Here is a 19,145-nt window from a genome sequence, read left to right as displayed (position 1 = left end):
AAAAAAAAAAGTGAGAAGAAATTGTGTTGCAGCCCCTCTAACAAAACAGTATGACTTTAGAAGGAAAGCACAGTCAGTGAAGCAGAAGGACACAGAGGAAAAAGAGAACAATGGTAGAAATCTACCAGCCATTAGCCTACAAATACAGATGCACATGAGGTGAAATGATATGACCAATGTTTCAATATCAGTGATGACTCATTCACTCATGAAAATTGTCCCTTATTACAGAAATCAGAAAATTTTAAATATGAGTATGTGAATTCAGTGTGAAGAATTTTAAAATAAAGACAGTGTGGCATCTAGGTTTTATTGTTAACACCATCTGCTAAAAAAAAAAAATCTATCCCCGTAATATTTTGTAGTATTAATGCTATGTCACATGCTAGCAAATTTGGGCTGTGCACTTACGGTTCCCACTTACGTCAAAGTTAAGCTCTTCTCCACTTGTCTACCTGAATGTAAAGACACTTAACGAGTACTTGGCATAGGCCACAAGTGGTTAGGCCTAAGTGACTGTGGATTTGACATTTCCAACAATCAGGGGATGCTTCTGAAATCAAGCTCACCAAATTTTCTTGGCCTGGAAACAATACGTCACCCTTGGGCCAGCTGACTACTGTATCATTATTCTGATTTCAGTTTCTGAACATCCTAAAATTATTGAGCATCTGCAGTTTTCTCTCGATGTCACTTTTTAAATTGCAGATTAACTATGCTGTTATGTGCTATCAAGTCAGAACCAACTTATAGCAACACTAATAAGGCTTTCAAGGTGAGATGTGTGAGGTGAGGTTTTGTCACTTCCAGTGAGCTTCTATGGCTGGGTGGGGATTGGAACCCAAGCTTCCTCTTAGTATGTTACTATATCTACTACACCACATTGGATATCTCTTTATTCACTATGTACACAAGTAATTTTGTATCTTCCCTCTCTCACCCTCTCTCTTTATTTGACAGATAGCATGGGAATTAAACATAAATCCTTTATCATTCTTGGCTAAGAAGCATATATGGACCAAAAAAGGACAGGTGGACTACAGTATAATTAATGCCAAGGAAATATAGACCATGTTCTATAGTTTATATAACAGGTTCACCTTTACCCAGATAAGCAAAAAAGCTGTAAGTGTAACATAGGTACACAAGAAGAATTAAGTTCCAGTGAGAAACAGAGTACTATATCACTTGACGTGATTTTTGTATCTGTAAACTCATAAAATATTTCTCCAAGGCATGAGAATAGTATGCCTCTTAGCAATTATTTTCTTTTCTTTAATGACTTTCCTGCAGTTAACTGCACCAACATTCATTTTCCTTAAAACATGACAGATTGGCTCAAGTCTAATTTTGTTTACAGAAATGAATAGAGGAACGCTATTCATTGCTTTTTTAAAAATGCAGATAAGTAATTTGAGACTTTGAGCAACATGTCTTGTTCAGGTTTTCACACATATTGAGCTCCCTTCCATGTATTTAAGAAGAACATTAAGCTCCCATGTCTTTCCGATGGTTATCAAAATGTTAGCTATGGTGAGCACTCTCAAAGAATTTGTATCTATGAATCGAAATCACAAACTGCTGCAAACCAGATAACTAACATTAGGTGGCATAAGTGTTCTGAGTACTCACAGATTCCATACTTGCCTGAAAAGAGCCTTAAGATTTTCAGGTAACTCCGTTCGACCCGCATAGCCTGGGTTCATAGTAATAAATATTCCAACCGACGCCTTCAATGTAATGTTTTCTCCAAGGAATATAAACCTGTATTAATGATGCAACACAACAAACAAATAAAACAATCAAACACACACAGAGACAAAACCAAAAAAATAATAACCCAACATCAAAACAAATTAGCACATAAATATACTTTATTGTATTTGATTCAAACGTTCTTTTCAAAAGCAATATTAAGAATACAGGCCCATAGCTGGGGCCCCATAAATCCCAAAGATAGTTCTGTACAGCTGAGGTAGCTGGGAGCTTGCATTTCCCAAACAGCAGTCTACTAACCCTTCTTCCGCCTTCAAGGCAAAGTCACAGACAGTCTGATGTTCAAAGTGGGAAATTAAATCTAAAATAATACTGGAGAGATTCAACTCTTACAACTTGCTGAAAGTAGTTCTACTCTAGTTTATTTATATTTCAGTTTTCCTTCCAAAAGGAAATCAAAAGAAATAAAGAACATAATGGTTGGCCCATGGGAAAAAAGCTGATTTTTTTCCTGTTTTTTTCCCCAAAACTGTTATTTATTTATTTTCAGAAAAAATGAAAAAAAATATGAAGTGTGGAATATGTTATTTTACAGTGATAAACAATATGTCTATGATATGGTATCCATACTATATAAAATGAAGACCTTCTGAGACTTTACTGAAGTTCTCTGAGAGTGGCTCACAATATGGTGGGTCAGCTGAACTGCTGGAACTTATAGTGGAGTTGACTCAACAAATTCCTACTGATTCAATGGGTTTAATCTAGCTGCAAATCACAACGCTAAGCAACAGGATTTTAGCCCATATATTTTAAGAACACTCTAAAAAGAAATCCAACCTCAATGGGAGTGAGAGCTCCTTTGGCCTCAGGTAAGGATAATGTCTAGGGCTGGTCCAGCAGTATATCCAGATTAAAATGAAAGTAGTAGCAAATGACTCTAATTGGAGGAATACAGTCACACATTGCACAAATGCAAATGCTTTTTTCAAAGAGGACCTGAAAGCTAGCCCCAGCAGGTGTTTGAGTTATATTTAGTCCCTTGAATGTTAGTCATAAGCCAACAATACTCACTGCTTTTTCTTATTTCTTATGGCATCATGGATTGTTTTTACTTGTACAGCCACAACTGAAAGAACTTCTACTGAAATTCGGTTGAATTCATCAAAGCACCCCCAGGCTCCTGTCTGGACCAAGCCTTTATAAATATTTCCTATGGACTATAAGAAATAAATAAAATTAGAATTTAGAGACTATAAACTGTGTTCTCAGAAAATATATATCAGGTGACACAAAAATCCATATGACTATATATCTATACCATGTATTGGAACTCAGTGCATTCAGAAAGAAAATGTGGAGCTGTGCAAACAAAGCCACTGAGCCACTATTTTCATTTGTCCTTTGTTTTTTTACAGAATTCTGTAAAAAAGTATCCCAGGTTGTGATTTGGGGTAGAATTCAAGAAGGCACACATTGTTATGTTTATTTTCTTGTATACAGATGAACAGTTGGCTTATTTATTGTTTTTAAAAAGCTAATTTTTATTTTCTAATAAAATAGACGTCTAAGCAAGAAGAGACCATATTAAAGGGAAAATGGATACATTTACCTCCACTCTGATAAGTGATTTCATTCTGAAGGAGAAAAGCTCCATTTTACTTACTTACTTACTTACTTACTTACTTACTTACTTACTTACTTACTTACTTACTTACTTACTTACTTACTTACTTACTTACTTACTTACTTACTTACTTACTAACTAACTAACTAACTAACTAACTAACTAACTAACTAACTAACTAACTATTCCATTAGTGCAAAGCACTATCCTGGGTAGTTTATATATAAAATCAAACAAGGAATAGCAGCCAATAAAATAGTACAGCAATACACATGATATAAACAAACTAGCAAAATAAAATGAAAAATAAACGCTGACAATGCAGTGTTTCCAATAAGGCAGCAGAGCAGGAGGCCAAAATCAAAGTGAGGCTGCCTTCAAAGGCCTCTCAAAAGTCTTCAGCAGCCTCTTAGAAATGGGGAGGAAGAGTCCAGGTGCAGCTTGACTTGGAGAGTTAGTGCCATTGCTGAGAAGACCCAACTTCTTGTTGATGATTTTCCATACTCTTTCAGAGCGGCCAGCCAGAGGAGCATAGTCTGGAAGGACCTGATTTTGTGGGAGGATGACTTTGGGAAACGACTCTCCGACAAGTAATGGCATTCCAAATCGTAAAGTGAGCATCCAGCCTTTGAACTTGAGTGAGGAGGCAACAAGTACCCAGCACAGGCAAGCCAGGACATCTTGGTACAACGCTGCAATGGGGACAAAATCTTCCAGTTCTGCTATTGGGTGTCCCAGCCTTCATGAACAGTGACTGGAAAATGATATCCTTTTTGCAGCATAAACCAAACTGAAATCCTGTTTGCAGGACTGCAAAAGCCAAATTGGGACTTTCTGTCCATTCCTTCCTGATAAACCGAGGGGAGGACTTACTTTTTTGGGCTCTGAAGCTTGAATTGTTATGGGGCTCCTTCGCAACCAGCAACGGAATCTGGGTAACCACCATTATCTTCTTCAGTGGAGTTGTTCCATGGCAGATCAGCACAATTTTTTTTTAAAAAAAAATGTGGACTAAATTTGCTTCTGGGACCCCTCTGGGATTAAGGGCCCTGAAGCTTAACATGTGTTACTTTCACAGTAGATCTGCCCCTGAATAAACCAAGTGTCTCTCCCATGATTCTCAGGACATGTATGCACTAGTGTATGCGCACACGCTTCATTCCCCTGAGAATCGTGGCAGGGGCACTCTGTTTACTAGGGAAGAATGAAATAAAAGTTACTACTTATGCTACAAACAGGATTTCAGCCAATGTGTAACTGCTTATAACAGAAAAGAACTTGTGGCTCTTACTGTATAGAGTCTTCCCTCTATGGACAGCCTTTGTTAAATATAAGTATAATACCTTGTAATCCATCTGCTCAGAACAATTGAAAACATAGACCATCATCCCAAGTGCATGGCCCAGATCCTTGGTGGTCTCTGTTTTGCCTGTCCCAGCTGGACCTGCAGGAGCTCCACTCATAATTAGGTGAAGAGACTGGGTGAGTGTAATGTAACACCTTTAAGCAACAAAAAATACAGTTATTATTGCATAATCACAATGGCTCTTTATTAGTTGACATTCCAAAACCACAAAAGTAAACCACAGCTTTATAGTTCAGACTTGCACTAAGATGTACTTTTATTATATCATTATTATTTAGTATATTTACATGCTCTTCGTCTGCTACCAAATATCCACTGTGGCTACGCTTTAAAAAGAAAACACAACTCTGCTATTTAATGATCATAAAGTCCTGCAAACTGATGCACTGCAGGCAAGATACAGAAGAAGAGAATGAGCATACTACACTATGATGAATGGTACCAGCATGCATAGGTGGTGATTCACCATTTCCTGGAAATGTATTCATTCACTTCTTCTTTCATTTCATTTATTAAATTTATATACTACCTACAGCCATATGGCTACCCATCTAGCACACATATATATGCATGTTTACTAAGAAATCATTCATACTGCATTCTTATAGGATTACTCTCAAGCTTATGCATATTCAGTTTCCTGAAAGCAAGCTCCTTTGAACACAATGGCATGTATTTTTGAGTAAATTGTTAAGGATTGCATCATAAGTTTTTCTTGCCGGATTAGAATGTTTATGTTTAGCTATCTTCATTTTATTTCAGTACTTAAATATTTATTCAGCCAAACTGTAATACAAAGAACTTGCAATTGCCGATTAATTTTATGCAAACCCTGTGTTTTAACTGGAATATATTATGGCAAGCTCAACTAGCCAATACTACCAGGCAAGAAACTACACATCTCTCCAGATAATATAGGAAAATTTTACATCCTAATGGAATTGTTTTACTCATGATAGTACTACTTCTCAGGAAAATGGTCTAATCTGGAATATTAAGAATTGCTCCCAGAGATGTTACATTTAACTAACTTTGTTCAAGACAGTTCAAGCAGAGATAGAGCATGATTAATTGGACAGATGTTACCTGTCAGTCAAAGGCGTAATAACTAGCCGAGGGGTATTTCCCAAGTATTCATAGAAGTACTGGAACTGAGCATCACATATGTTGGCAAAACAATGCTTCTGGTCCCAATCCCAACTGTGGCGTAGCTGTGACAGCCAAGCAAAAGCTTGCGAACTGGTGACCTGAAAAACAACAAAACCTCACCACAGTTGCACAACTGTTATTTCAGCAGATGCTGTTAGAGATGAAAGCATCCAGACATGCCAAAATGCTTCAAACTGTCATCACAACCTTTTACACCTCATTCCCAGTCTTTCACAATTAATAAGCCCCACACTGCCAATTATAAAGGATTAGATTCACTCCTGGGCATCTCTGCTCTATACAGGAGCAAATGTAATGTCAGATCTCCTTTTTTTAAATAGAGGCTTTTGTTGCAAAAGACTTTACAAGTTCTTCTGCCAAGATTTTTCTTTCTCCTTTACAAGAAATAAACTCCATAGATATGATATGACTCAGTTTTATGTTTGCCTTCCAGCGTTGTTCACTTTTTCCCTCAGATCTGATTTCTCTTTTAATAAGAATCCCTAAGCACCACAAAACAATTACAATCTTTGATGTCTCACTTGTTTCTTTCCTGTCATTTGAATATCATGTAATGCTTGGACTGCCTATAAAATATCTCTGATACTAATGAAACCATGCCTTTTACATCACGGGCTGGTGGTATAGGCTTCTTGTCTATATTCAGCTGATGAGAAATAGCCTCAATTATCATCAACAACACCTATTCAAGGTTTTCTCCCTCTTTATACCTCGACAGCTACCTACCATAGCTTTATCAAAAAAGCAAAGCATAAAGGGCCTGTCTGAATAACTAGACTTTCAAACAAGGTTGCCTCAAGATATTTTGATGTTAGAGGAGAAGGACAAGATGCCCTGCTCCTCCTTATACCGCACACTGAAGCCACTTGCCCTGGATGTTCAAATTCATCTCAACATTTGCAATGGAGTTGTATTTTTCACAACATCTGGTTAGTTTTAGGGAGCTCATATGATACATGCAGTCCTAAACTCCAAGAGCAGAGATCAGCCAGGAAATTCAGGAGGAACAGAGAGGAAGCTAAAAGTACTACCCTCATCCTAGTAGCTTCTGCTGGAGGCATCTATCTCACAATATCTAATGGTAGAATCAGTCCTGCCTACAAAAGTTCTACTCCCTTTATGTAATAAATGCATGAGCAAAGAGTGATGCTACACTAGTCAAGTCTCGCTCCATTCAACAAGCCACTAAACTAGAATTCCCCATTCTTAAAATTTTCCTTCTGTTACAATGCAGAATTGTTTTTTGGTTGAAGGACATTATATCATTTATGGCTAACTTTACATACACTGGCTGTTTACATGTTCTTCAATGTTCATTATCTTAAGGGCTACTCGTACATCATGGGATGTGGGTGGGAAGAGAAACATCATTTCTACTCAGTTTATTAAGTGGTGGGACCATAATTCCCTACAGTTTACAAGATCCTGCTTGAACTGGGAACTTCTTAATGAGACGTATTTTCCACCTATATATGTAAAGGTTCAAGACAGGGCAGCCATTCCAGCTCAGCACATAATCTGGAAAATTGATTCTTATCTTTTAAATCCCTGGCACTATGTCTTTTTAATTATCTGCACACAACATCAAGCTGGGATCAAGCTGTAGTATCTCAGCTTGTTAACAAACCATCATTTAAGTTTATTTGCTCAGTTCAGAAATAACAGGGAATTCTAGTATATAAGATATAGTGGATGCCTTCAATCATCTCCTTATAGCCTTACTGCAGAGAAACAGGGGAACAGGCTAACCCAAGTCTCAATAGTACTTAGGCATATAGCACTAACTATGGTCTACATTTTGTGCAAAAGAGGCATGTACGTTTTTTCAAAAGCACTGACCAATATCCTCCTGGGACCACACATAGTGTAATGTATCAGCCATGATGTTGTCACATGACCTCCAACTTGCTATAGAGCAAGCCAAGATTGCCCTGTTTTAAGTAACAGGACTTCTGCATGCACAAAAAAGTAATCAATATCAACTTGCACAAGCTCTGAAAAAGCCTGGTAACTCATGCGAAGAACCACCGTGTTGAGGGGTTAATCTCAGTCTACATGCTTAAGATCACACTGCACATATTACAGGTAGTAACTTGTTCCTGGTATCATTTACTCAGATAAAAGTCTAACTTATTTCCGAGATGTTTACTTCCAAGGATATATCAAAAACTGCACTTACTCTGAAGAATAAAATAAACATATAAACATGAGGCAGTATGAAGGCTGAGGTAGTATTTTATGGTTACCTTTTGAGCAACAAGCTTCGCCACCACATCTCTTGCATGAACATCTATTGTGCAAATAGTCATGATCTTTTGTCTGTCACTTGATGTCAGCTCTCCCAGCAGTAGAGAGATAAGAGCATTTAGCTGAGCAATCTGGAAAAAGGCACAAGGAATGTAATTTTATACCCCAAACACCATCAATAAACCACTGACAGTTTGTTCTACACCATTCAGTGAATGAATTGCTCTCCCAGTTTCATTGTATGACAACTAGCTCTCAGTTTTTCTCTTCTATGTGAAACAGGTAGTTCATGTACTTGCCTAGACTGGTTCAAATAATCAAATAATTACCATATTTTGTAGTTTAATTTTATGTATAATATCAGTATTATTCTACCTTGCGGTATATTTATTGATGAATAGTTATGGTATAACATTATTGACATATTAAGCCGCTGTATTAATCTTATTTTAATATTGCAATGACCTGCTGATTTTGCAGTAAAGATTTTGTCTGTCTGCCTGCCTAGACAATGTTAATACTTGGTACTGTAATCAAAGAAATACTTCTGCTCTGGAGTAAGTTCTTTCATACTTGTTTCTGCTCTAGCAAAAATCTATGGTTGGGATTTTATCAATGCAAAAACACTGCATCCAGGAAAAGCTAAATGAAATGGGAACACTTCTGTTATAAAACAAGCAGCCAATATGTAAAGGTTCCCCTTGACATTTAGTCCAGTCGTGTCCGACTCTAAGGCGCGGTGCTCATCCCCATTTCTAAGCCATAGAGACAGCGTTTGTCCGAAGACAGTTTCCATGTGGTCAGCGCAACTAGACATGGAACGTCATTACCTTCCCACCGAGGTGGTACCTATTTATCTACTTGCATTTTTACATGCTTTCGAACTGCTAGGTTGGCAGGAGCTGGGACAAGCAACAGGAGCTCACTCCATTGTGTGGATTTGATCTTATGACCTTGCAGCACAGAGGCTTCTGTGGTTTAACCTGCAGCACCACTACGTCCCTATAGCTAATATGTACAGCTGAGCTAATGTGCCAGCTAATGATTTTGACAGATATTTGCTTTGTGTTAGATCAGTTTACATAACTAGCAAAAAATTAGTGCCAATGCATTTTCTACCAAGTGCCACAGCCAATGGGAAATGAATTTAGAAATATTTCTTTAGGAAAAAGTCTGTTCACATAGAAAAATAACATGACAAAAACAAAGATTTTAGCCTTTCTTTGGCATATCATTTTTCCATGTGCAGGAAGTGGCTGTGAGAATTTTTGCACACATGCAACTTGTAGAAGCAAAGTTCAGATGAAACTTTAACACTGACGTATTTATTATAAAGACATTTTAAAAGTGTCTCAGAGGAACTGCCTCTAAAAGGTAATTTACAAATCACATGAAAACAGAATTGAAGCTCACATCACTAGGTGCTGAAATGTTTTTTTAAAAAAAGAAATGCCAAATTAATTTAGCTTTTTATCCAAGCTTGCAGTAATAATGTCAAAGTATGATATTTTATATATTTCAAAATTTTGAGCAACAAGCTTCGTCACCACACCACAAAATTACATATTTTGTTTGCAAATTTCCTTATTTGTAATAATTCTTAATGACTTTTTCATTTTTTAGCATTTGTACCTACAGGTTTATTTTCCTACCTGTGAGACTTAATTTGTAAGATGACGCACCATACCTGTAACTTCCAAGTTGTATGTTTTCAATAACTGTAGGTCTCATATTCATGCATGTGGAACATACAAGCAATTCAATGAATAAAGCTTGTGAATTAGAAAAGCTGATGTAATGGATATGAATGTCTAGAGACATGAGTGAAACAATGGCTTATCTCATCCTCTGAAGAGAGGTGATTTAAATAGTTTATACCTGGTATTAACCCATATGAACTTGGATATGATGGACATGGTTATTTGATTTCACACTGAAATTAACTCTATATCAGGAAAAACATCAGCTGTGACAAACCCCCATAGACTCAAACTATCTAGAAATGTTATATATCTTATAGTGCTCTTGAGGACTTTGTTTGAGTGTCATACATTAGATCTTGACAATAAGGACTGTTGCATCCCCAAGGGAAGAAGCTCCAGAAGGTGTGGGGCCCATCTCTAGCACCTGCCATCCCAATGGCTTTCACTGATGGTCAAGATAGTAAAGTCTCCAAAGCTTATCTTAATGATAGGACAGGATCATTCAGTTGTAGGCATGACCTTCAGGAAGTATGCCTTAGCCTATTTAGGACTTTATAAGCCCATACTAGTAGCTGGAACTGATTCTGAAGATGTATAAGTAACTAGAGTGGTCGAAATGACTAGATAGGCGGGGTATAAATACAATAAATAATAATAATAATAGTTGGCTCTGCTCGTTGTGTATATTAGATTATTTTACATGTAGTTTGATTTAATGTGTATGTCTGTGTTAATGTGTATATGTACATCCATGCATACATACACACATACCCACACTTCAATCACATATAAAACGGGGTTATTGCATACAGTCAGCAGAAATAATTATCTGCCTCTTTGTTTTCAGAGCACACAGATATAGAAAACACCAGTACCTGTTTCTTATGATAATCCTTCAAGGCAGTTTCAAACCCTTCTTCCAGTCTGTTGAATGCTATTCCCACATCTGTAGTCCACCAAATTTGAGAGCCAGTGAGAGCAACTTGAGCAGGATAGTCGAAGAGCCACTGTTCTCTGGGTTTTTCCTCATAGGCCGCTATAGCTTCCGCAATGTGGCGCCTCACCGTTTCACGCATGACTTCCTCTAGAAGTTTCAACCAGGTTTCCACCTTTGGAGATAGTAAAACATTACATTGTGTTCGGATTTGGACTGAGTTAGTTCACTGGAGTTGATTCACTGAGGCTGAAAGGCAACAAACAGTGCAACAACACTAACCTTTTTGGTGTACACTGGTGTGGTCTAAATAGGGTCACTTGAAGTCAGGGGGAGGAGCAATATGCCATTTGGTGCATTTGAGTCCAAATGGCATACCGACCTCAAGAGATCTTACTTCCAGTATTGTGAAGCGGCTAAATGAGCCATTTTAGGATATCGACAAACACTTCCTCTGCTCCTCTGCAGGAAGTCACATACTCCCCACTCTATCATCATCTTCATCACCATTATTATCACCTCCAACCTTCTTGCAATTTAAATTGCTATCACTATGACTCTGCTAGTTACCATGACCACTTTTATCTGAAAAGCACTGGAAGCAAAATTTATGAAATGCCTATTTTAATGGTCCATATTGTGGTATTTAATTTGTCAGCCAGTGCAACCCAATTAGTCTTATCTATTCCCAAGACTGTTTAAATGTTAATAATTGAGTGTCATCAAGCCAATTCTTTTCAGGGATTTCTAGAGAGTACTTGGAAGTGGTTTACCATTTCCTACCTTTGGGGGCATCTTGGTATGCAGCTTGCCAGAGGCCACACAGACTGATTCTTATGGGATGCACAGAAGAGAATTCAAGTCCCAGCCTCTGACTCTTCAGACACATACCTCTTTGTTTAAATACAGCATATATTTTATCTGCCCTATCATTAAATTTATTTGGTTATATGAACATTCCATGCACACTTTAAGAAAGAAGAGTTAAAATACAAAATTACAACAAGAGATTGAGAGGATAATTCTGAAATTTCTATGGGTGGTCCAAATTATGCTAGAGATTTGCTTGGTTGCTAAAAATCCAGCTTGGTCTAAGGATGATGTTTTTAAAAGCTCTTTTAGTGATGTATTTTAAAGTACTCATTTTAAAGCTGTGTGATATTGTTTTCAGAATATATATTAGTAAAAGATTATGCATAATACATGTGGGCAACTTTCCATCATGCACACTTACGCCTTGTTAAACTTGCACCAATTTATATACTCACTTTCTTCTAATTTCAGCAGGTAAAAGAACTGCCTACTTTCATTTTGGAAATTAAAGAACCAGCATACCTGACCACGACATTCAAATTCTGCACTGAATGGGACATATTCCTTTTCTTTGCTGTACATCCCTAACACGATATTCCTGGATAGCTCTTTGTCATCTTGAAATCTGAGATCAGCAGTGTTGTCAAAAAGTTTAATAAGATGGCAAGTCACCTGCATTCAAAGAACAGCATACAATAAAGGAACTCTGGCACTGCAGCTTTACTTTAGATTTTAATCCTTTTTTTCACTTTCTACTATCATGTTTCTCTACAGCTAATGTTTTTAAAATGATTGCAAGAAATTTTACCTGTCTGGGCTGTGATCCTTTTGAGAGAATGTCAAGCAGATCAGCGGATGAAACAAAATAAAACCGGGGAAAAGCTAAGCGCTTCGTTTCTAAGTATTCAGCAAGAGCCTTTTCACAAAGGGAAAGCCTGAAAATTAAGAAGGAACATTTAGGGCATTTGCATTTAAGTGGATACAGCTCATTTTGCATCATGCTAAGTATTTAGTAGTTAGCTATCAAATACAGTAATATTTCAAATTAAAAAAAAAAGTAAAGAAGAGAAAAATGTTGTGGCACCTTAAAGACTAACTGCTATAATTTGGTGTGTCCTTTTGTGGAACATGGCTACCTGTTCTAAAACTGCAGTAATGTTTCAAATTCCTTCCTTAACAGCATAATCCTATACCAGTCTGCTCAGAGGTAGTTCCACTTCAGTCTTTGGAACATTAACCTAAGTAAGAGTTTATAAAAATACAGCTTCAATTCTCTAGCAAAGTTGTATAAATGTTAATCTTGTGGATTCAACTGTTTCTTGAAGGAAGAATGACTAACAAAAGAATTAATCACAGGTAGATGCGTACAGGTTTACAGACTAAAATTTAAATAATATGGAAGCACAAAGAGAACAAACAAAAAACTTTCCAAACATTAAATTTGGGTGATTGGGATTTTGGTGCCTAAGTCAGAGAAGCCAGTAGCGCCTTCCTCCCAAGTCAGAGTACACAATCCAATTCTATTTTGGCATCTTTAATTAAAAAAATCCTTGCTGCACACCTGTCAATATAAATGCAACACTAATAAATCAAACAATTAAACATTGTACCCCCTTCATGCACCTAAGAGCAATTTCCTAAAGCAGCTGCCTCCCTCTGTCTAATTGCATTTTTTCTTATATGCAAGCTATCAAATCACTTCCAAATTATGCTGCTCCCAATAGGATTTTTGAGATATGTGATACATTCAAGGAGTGGCTTACCATGGCCATTCATGAAACAAATTTGATGGCCGAAGGATTAGAACCCAGGTCCCCTGAGTTCTAGTCCAACATTCTATCTACTACATCACATGGCTCACAATAGCAGATCTTGCCCTGATTTAAAACTTCACCATTAAAGATCTAGAGCTGATCTGCTAGCTGGTCAGTTTAGATCAGCCATTCTCAATCTAGTTTAGATCAGCCATTGTTGGCCATAAAAACAAGTATGTGAAGAATTGTTCCTCATCTGTGGCCCCCTTCAAATGCGCCAGGGCCCTACAGGGGTCATATGGCCCCTGTTGAGAATGGCTGGTTTAGATTATCGTAATTCACTTGTTTGGAAGAATCAAGAACAATATTCCATTAATTAAAGGAACCATATTGGCTTTGCTTTCAGTGTTCCTAACCAGAAATTCATGAATAAACTAATAAGAGGCAGAAGAATGTACAGGCATGTGAAAAAGAAAGTACATCCTCTTTGAATTCTATGGTTTTACGAATCAGGACATAATAAAAAAATCATTGGGTCCTAAGCAGGTCTGAATATTAGTGAAACACAACCTCAGATGAACAACAACAATTAACATATCTCACTGTGTCATGATTTATTTTATAAAAATAAAGCCAAAATGGATCAGCTTGTATTACCACATTTAGCAGCAATAACTCGAAGTCATCAGACTTTTTTGTATGGCTTCATCAGTCTCTCACATCATTGTGGAGAAAATTTGGTTCACTTTTCTTTACAATGTTGCTTCAGAAATTTCAGAAGACATAAGGAATTGTGGTTGTTGTAGGTTTTTCAGGCTGTTTGGCCATGTTCCAAAGGGTTTTCTTCCTAATGTTTTGCCAGTCTCTGTGGCAGGCATCTTCAGAGGACAGGAATTAGAACTCTGTCTGTGTTCTGGTGTGTGTGTGAGATAGTTGAGTATTTGTAACTGTGAGATCATCTTATTGTCCTTTTCAGGAGATTGGGTGATTATGGTGATCAGGGTGTTTTTTTGTTATGGGTGTCTTGTTGTGATAATGGGGGAGATGGTCTGTCACTGTGATTGATGGGTGTCATTAAATAGTCTTTTGTGTGCAATCCCTGGTCCTTGTGGCTGTGTAGAGTTCATTGACCTTCTGCAGGTTGTATTTTTCAGTGCTGGGAACCAGGCTACAACAACCATCGGATCCCGGCATGAAAGCCTTCAAGAATACATAAGGAATTGCCCTTAAAATAAAGATAAAAGCTAGAATAATTAGTTGTGGGAAACCTCTGCTTAAAGGTTGTAGCTGCATTCCAGTGATGTGCATACACTCCTGGCAGGAAGTGGCAGCTGCCAGCAGACGGGGTAACCCCTTATTCTGCTCTTTCGCTTAGAGGTAGACCATAAGATCAAAGGGTTATTTCAGCCAATCCTAGTTGCGATTAGGTAACTAGTATCCTATCTGAATTCTAACAACATACTATGTAATCATGCTAAGTAAATAAAAGAGCTCTCAGGGCGTTGCCAGTAGGCTCCGCTGGTTCGGACATCCATGCTGTCAACTCCTTTGTTCTAAGTCAATTAGCCTTCCTTTGTTCTGTGATCACTCACAATAACTGAGTAAATAATGGACAACTGTACTGATCACTAAAATAGCACTTTATATGGGGGAAGGAAAATGGAAAAAAGTAATATTGAATATGATTTGCAATCTTGTTAGTATGTGCCATCATATTGGAGCCAACCTACAGTGACCCTAATTGGGCTATCAAAGTAAATGAGATATTTAAGGAGTGTTTTTACCGGTTCTGCTCCCCCAGTGAGTTTCCATGGCTGACTGGGTGTTTAAACCCAGATCTCCAGAGTCCTAGTCCGGTACTTTATCCACTACACTACACTGGGTACCTCTTTGCAGTCTTAGCTTTATGAAAAGAACTACATGTTTTCATAACACAGTAGCCAGGCTCATGTATACACTCAAAAAGTCTGCTGAAGAAGGCTGTACAAAAGCAGCTGTTTGTGGGGAGGACACTTCAGTGCAGATTCATGGGGAAAATGTGCCTGACACCAGAGGCTGAATTGCAGTGTGGCTCTGCTCCCAGTCACATCATGTTTACCATTCATGCAATTCACATATGAAGGTGGGTGCGCTATCACTCTCTCTTTCTCATACTGCCTCTTTCTGTCTTGATGGATGCAGCGATGGGTGACTATTTTTTAAAAGTACAAGTGAGCATGCTAGTATTGCCTAGATAACTGCTGCACTTTGTTTAGGATGCATTGCTTAACACTCTTATCAAAAACTGTAGGTGTCTATTTAAAAATTCAGCAAAATATTCTAAGAAAGCACATAAACCGTGAGAAATCTCAAAGCAAAATATACAGCCCACCACACTAGCAATCATTTTGCTGATAATTACAGTTTACTGGGATGTGTTATATGAAACATTAAAGCTCACTGTTACCTGTGTTGCAAATCTTCAAGCTTTTCATACAATTTGGGTTTAGTTGTTGCTTCTAAAACATTTTTTGTAGCTGCCGAATCATTCATTAATTCCTGGATACAGAAGAAGAAATATTAGCTTCCATATTCAATGCCCAAAAGATGTTTCTTGTCAAACTTTTTTTAAAAAAATAAAGAATAGGAACAAGATATTTCTCTATTAGGGGGAAACAATTTCAGTTTGGTAGATAACTGATAGCTGTATTATCAGACAACTGATTATCTGAAGTATATAGGTTATGCACATACACATCTATCAGTTTACAAACCATCACATGTAGTTGTCCTCAAATATACAACTGAAAACTCAGCAAGTAAAAACTTCATGATTTGTAAAGAATTTGAAGAAAAATCTGGAGCTACAAAGTATCATTATCCAAATAAATGTATAGTTCTTCAGATTTATGTGCTTTGAAATGCTAATGCATAATAGTTTAAAAAGGAAAAACACAGTGACAAAACTTGTTTTAATGATAGCATTTCCCTTGTTTTATGTAAAATATAGTTTTCTTTAATTTTTAATGGCTTATTCAATGTGGGTTATTTAATATATAATCCTAGCAAAAACACAGTTTCATATCATCCTAAAGACAACTATTACAGTCAAAGAGGCAGCCATGTTAGTCTGCTTCAGTGTGTATACTACTGAAATAAATCTGCAGATCTTAGAGGTACTACAGCATTATGTTTTGCTTCTGTCATAAATATATTATGATATAATCTTTCAACTAGTTCACCATATCCTAAGTCTCATGCAATACACTAGTACCCCATATAACACTGTGTTGTACAGCACTGATTTGCTATAGCATGGATGCTCAGATGTCCATTTGGTGGTGCTTCACAGTACTTATCTCTGCTAGTGATCAGCTAGGCAGAGAGAGAAAGCCAAGGACTTGTATTCCCTCAAGTGGATCACATCCAGCTCTGTATGGCAGCTGAATAGTATTAAGTTCACACCACAAATGGTAGAGGGAGTCATGATCAGTAGCTTGCCTGTAATCATCTAGTCCGTTCATGGCAGAGGTTGGAAAGGATTGTTTTATTCCTTATTTATTTTGATGATGTATATTAATGTTCTTATTTTTAAAATTAATAATACCTTATTGTTTTAATAATATTTCTATACTGCTTTGGTACTCTTTGTAACAAGAACAGAAATTGAGCCTGGTCCTCTTCATTGGTTACTATACAAAAAACTCAATTGTGTGTTGATCATGATGAAGGCAGAGGATTTCACAGGGTAACAGAACAACAGTTGGTGGAGAGGCGTAATGTTTAGCTGCCCTGATTCAGGTAGTGCTTCATTTTCTTGGAACATATCCTGAGTACTGAGTGGAGTATTACTGCTTTAACAACAACAACAACAACAACAACATGCCATCAAGTCAATTCTGAAGTATGATGACTCTTTCCAGAGTTTTCTAGGTGCAGAGTACTTAGAAGTAGTTTAATATTCTCTTCTTCTGGAGGCACACTGGGATTGTGTAGTTTGCCTACGGCTACACAAGCTGGCTCTATTCCTGGGACATATAGCAGGGAATTAAATTCCCAACTTCTGGCTACACAGTCAGATGGCTAACTCACTGAACTATCCAGTCAGTTAATAATTATCCATCAATTCAGTTCTGACTGATAGTCACCCTTTCCAGGGTTTTCTAGGTATAGAACAGTAAGAACTGAATAGGAGGACTTGCCGGCGTCATAAAAACAGGAGGTCCAGTATTTATTCCAGCTGGCTGCATCACTCACTGAGCAATGTATTTAACTATGGAGGTTTGAAATTCAATCCCACGCGATGTGTCCCAGGAAAAGTGTTAGCCTATGTAGCCTTGGGCAAGCTGTATAGTCCCAGGATAATCCCAGAAAAGGGAAACTGTAAACTACTTCTGTGTACTCTGTGGCTGGAAAACCCTGGAAAAGGTTGCTATTAGAGATTGGCATCAACTGCTGGTTTGGTGCTTCAGGTGCACAGCTGTTCTGCCGGTGCTGCTGCCTATAAGGGGGCACCCACTGGAGGAGCCAGGGCTGAGAAGCCACAGTTCTGCCTTTGAAATGACGCCCACCAGAGGAGGCAGGGCTGGGAAGCCAGGGTGCTCTCAGAACAGCTGTGCACCCAAGGCACCAAACTGGCATGAACTGCCAAACCAGCAGTATGTGCCCATCTCTAGTCACCATAAGTTGGAATTGACCTGACAACACATGCTTATTATTAATTATATTGTTTTCTAAGTAAAAGGAAGAAGTGAAGAAGAGACAGGATAGTCTAGTGATTAGAATGATTTAATTGTAACCTTAAAATCAGCATCAATGCCATCAAATCTCTTCGAATCTTCAGCAAGCTGGTCTCTGATATCATTGGAGCCAATGAAAATGCTTTCAAGGTGAGACCATGTTCGCTGAACCTCCATCCAAAGAAAAATGACAGAGTCTGCAACATTTAGCCTTTTTTGCAAGTTTAAAACTTGCTCAATGAAATACTCAATGTATTTACTTTGCAGAACGGTTTGCAGCTGAACCTTGAAAAACAAAGGGAAATAAAATGAAAGGATAAATAAAATTACTTGTGCCATCACAGCAGTCACAGCTACAAAAGTCCTACCAAAAAAAAAAAAATCTTCTGCAGGCTATTATTACAGTAAATCACAGCAAAAGACATTTTCAAACCTTGCAAACGGACAGCATGTTATTAAATGATTCCATACTATCTATGGAGAAAAAAGAGAGAGCCCAAGGACCTGTAATTTTGCTAACTCCTACACAGACAGAATTTTTTGTTAAAACATATACAGTCAAGAACACATATAATTTACAGACTAACATCTGGGACAGTTAAGATCCACTGTAAATACAAATTCTGGAAACAGGGTCACAAGTTTTGTTCAATTATAAAAACAATTAGTAAGCAATGAGCACATTTACTATATAAGTAAGGAAGCAACTTCTTACTTGGTTGTTGTCTAAAGTCTCAAAAAGCTGCTCATCCATTTTCAACAAAGGAACACTGGTCCTGTAATGCTCTTCATAACAAAACTCCATGGTAGCCCATGTTTGGCTGATTTCTATGAGAATCTGGTTAACACATCAGAATATTGGTTAGAAATATTTCTTCTGGATCAACATCATTCCTTTCAAATGCTTGAAATATCATTACATACAGAGGAGGGGCAGGACCTGTTCTCTATCACCCCAGAGTAAAGGACATGTAATAATCGGCTCAAGTTACAGGAAGTTACATTTCAGCTGAATATCAGGAAAAACATCTTTTGGAGCAGTATGGCAATGGACCCAATTACCTCCACAGATGCCGAGTGCTCCAGCTCTTGAGTCA

At 37.6% G+C, this 19,145-nt stretch overlaps 1 protein-coding gene across 1 annotated transcript in view; it reads right to left on the bottom strand.

Annotated features, from left to right (window-relative positions):
• Positions 1-19,145, bottom strand: part of DNAH11 (dynein axonemal heavy chain 11) — a 186,984-nt gene that overhangs the window by 116,735 nt on the left and 51,104 nt on the right. The window contains exons 26-36 of the mRNA XM_020781900.3: positions 18,764-18,886; positions 18,109-18,333; positions 15,777-15,868; positions 12,385-12,511; positions 12,099-12,248; positions 10,705-10,938; positions 8,126-8,257; positions 5,796-5,956; positions 4,687-4,843; positions 2,791-2,936; positions 1,648-1,764 (exon numbers count right to left, since the gene is read on the bottom strand). Coding sequence (XP_020637559.3) covers positions 1,648-1,764; positions 2,791-2,936; positions 4,687-4,843; positions 5,796-5,956; positions 8,126-8,257; positions 10,705-10,938; positions 12,099-12,248; positions 12,385-12,511; positions 15,777-15,868; positions 18,109-18,333; positions 18,764-18,886 — 1,664 coding nt within the window. The remainder of the gene's footprint in view (positions 1-1,647; positions 1,765-2,790; positions 2,937-4,686; positions 4,844-5,795; positions 5,957-8,125; positions 8,258-10,704; positions 10,939-12,098; positions 12,249-12,384; positions 12,512-15,776; positions 15,869-18,108; positions 18,334-18,763; positions 18,887-19,145) is intronic.

Source organism: Pogona vitticeps, chromosome 6 (genome assembly GCF_051106095.1).
Source record: "Pogona vitticeps strain Pit_001003342236 chromosome 6, PviZW2.1, whole genome shotgun sequence".
In the NCBI taxonomy this organism is placed as follows: domain Eukaryota; kingdom Metazoa; phylum Chordata; class Lepidosauria; order Squamata; family Agamidae; genus Pogona; species Pogona vitticeps.
The sequence above is the reverse complement of the archived record's forward strand: the minus strand, read 5'-3'. Positions and strand labels throughout refer to the sequence as shown.